Source organism: Aplidium turbinatum, chromosome 12, assembly GCF_918807975.1.
Source record: "Aplidium turbinatum chromosome 12, kaAplTurb1.1, whole genome shotgun sequence".
Lineage (NCBI taxonomy): Eukaryota > Metazoa > Chordata > Ascidiacea > Aplousobranchia > Polyclinidae > Aplidium > Aplidium turbinatum.
The window spans coordinates 23082319-23086924 of NC_137483.1; the positions used below are offsets into that span (position 1 = coordinate 23082319).

At 42.2% G+C, this 4606-nt stretch overlaps 1 protein-coding gene across 1 annotated transcript; it reads right to left on the minus strand.

Annotated features, from left to right (window-relative positions):
- Positions 1–275: 275 nt before the first annotated feature.
- On the minus strand, positions 276–2419 carry LOC145780697 (zinc finger BED domain-containing protein 5-like). Its single transcript, XM_082592318.1, has 3 exons — positions 2275–2419; positions 933–1771; positions 276–365 (listed from the first exon to the last, which is right to left on the minus strand). Exons 1-3 carry the CDS (start codon positions 2417–2419, stop codon positions 276–278), a joined length of 1074 nt encoding a protein of 357 aa, XP_082448444.1.
- Between the last annotated feature and the right edge of the window lie 2187 nt (positions 2420–4606).

Genomic DNA, 4606 nt, shown 5'->3' on the forward strand with positions numbered 1-4606 from the left:
AATACTGAATACAAGATAACAATGCGCGGTAAACATTCAATGCGAAGGTTGGGCCTGGACTTCAGCCGCCAGCTTTGTGATTCTGGGCTTTGTGGTACTGAGGGCAATTTTTGCGTCGCTTTCGACATCCAGGTGATTGCGCTTCTTTGTCTTCATTCCCAAGACAGTTGAAAATCCTTGTTCACAGCGATACGTTGTTGAAAAAGATGTCAGGATATTCAATGCCCGTGTCGCTAATGTTGGTGTGTCCTGTAGTCTGCCAATCCAGAAGGATTCTAAGCCTTTCCCTTGAAATGAAGTTTCAACGCTTCGTTCACTCGGAGAGATATAAATTCTTCTTTGACCGGAAAGTCGTCATCATCCACCTGGCTGTGATCACATGTGAAGGGCTCAGTGCACCATTGGAGACTAGCCGTGTCCAAATTCGGAAAGTAGTTGTCCATCTTCTTGGCTAGCTGGTCTAAGTGGTCAGCTATGTTCTCTTTCAACGCCGCTGTCAACTCAAGTCCATTGCCTTCGAGGTACATGTTGAGAGTCTGAAACTGCGCCACTGTGCCTCTTCCAACTCGCTTGTTCCACAATTTAACCTTCGCGATAAATGCTGCTACGGCTACTTTGGTGTCGATCACAGTTACATTTTTGCCTTGAATTAAAAGATTGCTTTTGTTCAATTCACCAAAGATATCAGCCAGGTAGCACAGCTGGGAAATCCACTGTTGGTTAGAGAAGTACTCAGCCAAGTCGGACTTCTTTTCTATCAGAAAAACATGGACAGCCTCACGAAGTTCGACCAGGCGGGTTATCACTTTGTCACGAGACAGCCATCGTACTTGTGTGTGATACAGTAATGCTTCGTATCTTTCTCCCATCTCCTTGCACAGTTCCTTGAAAAGACGGCTGTTCAATTCCTTCGCTTTTATAAAGTTTACAACCTTCACTGCTTGGTTGAAGACTGTTCTCAAGCTGTCTGGCAGAGTTTTGGACGCAAGGGAGTAGCGGTGTATGAAGCAATGATCAACATTAGTGTCCGGATTCTTCCGCTTCACAAAGCCTTTGAACCCGAGGTTCCCGCCCATCATAGCGGAACAGCCGTCAACAGACACTTGATGCACATTGTTCCATTCCAAACCATGTGTATCCAAGAATCTGTTTACAAGGTTGAAGACATCCTCTCCTTTCGTTGTTGTTTTAAGGTTGTGTGCCAGCAAAAACTCTTCCTTCACGCACGATTCGTGAACATATCGAATGTAGCCCAGTAAAAGAGCACAGTTACTTACATCCGTCGATTCATCGAACTGGAGAGCAAACATTTTGTGTGGGCTTGCCTTCACCTCAGCAACAACTTGATCAAGGATGTCATTTGCCAGATCGTCTACCCTTCTTCGAATGGTGGTGTTAGATACGGACACTGCATTGAGCTTCTTCGCCTGGTCGTCTCCACACATTTTGGCAACCATCAACTTGGCACATGGCATAATAAGGTTTTCTGCAATCGTGTGGTTCTTGGCATTTCGGGCAATTCGATAGGCTACCTCGAACGAAACTTCCACTGCGGCTTGTAACTGCTGCGAAGCGACGCCAGTTGATCCAAATTGAATACCGCGAAGCTGCTTTGACTTGCCCTCAAAGTATCCTCGGTCCTTCCGTTTTAGATGCGGACGCCACCTAGCGAGGTGATCGGCCTGTTTTGACGGCTTGAGGCTTTCATTTGTCAAGACTTTGAGACATATCACGCATTGCGGTCGATCCACACTATTTGAAGGAGTGTTCACTGTTCACGAATCCGTGGTTCAAAAACGCATCTCCATAATTTCGCTTCTTGCCTGACATCTGTAATTACACCTTACTACACTTAACAGTTTTAGAGATTCCCTGAGAAGAGTGAAAAGGCGACAAACTACATTACAGTGCCGGCAAAAAAAACTCTTTACATTGACTAAATATCCAACTTTTTTTCATGTAAAGTTTTTATTTTGCCGGCACTGTAGATTTTAGATTAAATTACTACCAAAGTTTAGCCACTTTATCACACCTAAATTAATAATACTGCCTCCTAAAAACTAGTCTTGCTTTGTGATGGTATCATACTACAGCGCATAGCGGCTCTTCCAGTCGCCAAGCGATATTTTGAGCATTATGACTTATTCAATGCAATGAACATTCACACAGCTGGCCAGTGGCAACTCTAGAAAATGTTGCCAGATATGGACGTTTTCCAAATCGGGTCTTGTTACTCCCAAAAAATAGGCAAATTACCCCCCGGGGGTAATTTACCCCCAGGTTGGGAAACACTGGATGAACCGTGTGAAAACTTATTCTGTTTATTGTACTGTATTTGCAATGTGTGGTTATACACCTGTTTCTGTATGGTGTCTTTACAGTACCTCGATGCTTGGGCGGAGATGTAGTGTAAAGGCATAATACATGTTATGCCCTGAGACGCCACGCAATGGTAATTACGCAGCACTGTGCGCGTACCTGCCGTTGGGCGACGCAAGGACTGCTACGTGAGCGATGACTGAGGTTTTTGTGAGCATTCGAGACTAACACAACACAATCGTTGCAGTAGGCAAGGACACGAAGCAAAGGAATGCAAGGACAAGTCGTTTTCCCTACCCAATCAGTCTGGGAAGAACGGGAAAAACACGGACGTTTATCGATGCGGTTGTGCGATAATGATTTGGATGATAGTTGTGCGAATAGATAAGGTTGATAGTTTTGGTGTATAACCATATGTTTTGAGGGGCAAGGAATCCATTGAAACTATTCATTTGACTGTTTGGGGATTGCATCATGTAGAAACGCAATAATGCAGCCAATAGGGCTGCCATATTACAAAATTCAAACAAAAACAAACAAATTCACTTGTATTTGGTCTAGAATGATAATTTTGGTGTCTATCCATATGTTTCGTGGACAAGGAATCCATTTCAAGGATTAAAATAGTTGCATATGAATTACATGACAGTAAAATTCAAAATGGCTGCTGATATATTTGCCGAATACTTACTGTAAATTTCTTAATCTCGAACTCCCACTATGCTACGTAAGCACTCTGCTTTCTGACTGATAAGCGCGAACTTGCGTCTCAGCAAGCTTGTAAGAAAGATCGATAAAGCGTTCTCTCTTTCGAAGCCGCAGTGCTTGTTCTAATTCAATGTTCTAGCTATAAGTTCTTATTCTTCGAGGAGTACTTGATTGCAATACACTTCAGTCATAGGAGGATTTCGTGGAGGTCTTGGAGAACATAGCCAAAAAGAGTAAGACTGCCAAACTGTGGGTGGACATGTTGATAAAACCAGTGTTCCTTATCATGAGGTTTGTCCGAGCTGAGCGGGAGGCTGATTGGCTGTTGCATTTGAGGCATGCAAACAAATGCTTCTCTATTTCTTTGCCGCTGGCCATGTGTATTATGCAAGGTATGGGATGTGCTACCTAAGGGCAATGTAAGCTCTCCCAGAAGAGGTACTAGTCCGGTTCATGAAATGGGAGCATGTGATGAGGCACCAGCGCGGACTATGGAATGGCCTGTGGAGTAAGGTGGGCCGTTTTTGACTTTTTTTCGAAATTCAAAAACGGCTAGTCATAAAAATTGGCACATGCATGAAAAAATTACGTGTGCAAAATTTCATCAGTTTGGGTGTGCATCTTCTGCCCCCGCAGGGGGATCAAACTTTCAATTTTTTGAAAAAAAAAGGGAAATTTCACTTTCCGTTTTAACATAATTTTTTTTATAATTTTTCTAATGGCTAGTTATAAATTGTAAGTGGGATGTACCCAGAACTTTCTTATGTAAAGGCATGTTCGAAGCTTAAGGTTTACTGCCCCCGCATCGACGACAAAAATGCTGAATTTTCACCAATTTGAGATGCTATTTTGTCATTGCTCAATAAACAAACTTGTCGCAAAAGGGCGAGGGCGAGATGGTGTTAACGCTGTACGCTCATTTATGTTCTGTCCACTACCTTTGCAGGATGATACGAACTGACAAACTATAAGACGTAATCTTGCTTAAATTAAAAGCAGTAGTAGGCTACGTTTGATCAGTTGCAGCTATCAAACGCAATCCTATAATTTACTTCAGAATAAAAGCAATATGATCTGCAGGTTCCGTAAATGGAATGTACTGTACAGTTCCACGTGAATTGTTATCATGATTTTGTTTACACAAATTTGTCATTTACAAACCATTAAATGTTCACTTGATAGGCTACTACAGAACCACATACAAGAGTAAACTTTGTTTGACAGCAATGTAACGATAAAAAAGAACTTGTGTTAACAAAAAAAAACGAAATTGTGTTAAAAATACAACAAACAACAAGGTCTTTTAGCCAGTTCCTCAGATTTTGCTCAAATTTAGTTCTGGTTGAAGTCTAATGAATCATAAAATCTTGTTTCGACTGGAACCTAGGAATTTTTTTTCCTTGATTTGATTGTAATATTGCTTTAAAGTAGGCTACCCATCTCCTTCAACGCTGTCCACCACATGTGATCAGCATCTGTTGTGTGTGGCAGAGAAAACAACTGTTGTGAAGGCATCTTTGTTTTGATGTGCTCTTTTATCACATTGCTGTCAACACCACGCATTGCAGGGGGTTCCGTA

Excerpts from the sequence above, each read along its gene's own strand:
- LOC145780697 (XM_082592318.1), bottom strand. The coding sequence starts at position 2,419 with ATGCCTTTACACTACATCTCCGCCCAAGCATCGAGGTACTGTAAAGAC. Across the intron at positions 1,772-2,274 it reads CAGTGTTTCCCAACCTGGGG|TGAACACTCCTTCAAATAGT; the intron begins GTAAATTACCCC and ends ATTCGTGAACAG. Across the intron at positions 366-932 it reads TCTTCAACCAAGCAGTGAAG|GTGGATGATGACGACTTTCC; the intron begins GTTGTAAACTTT and ends GATCACAGCCAG.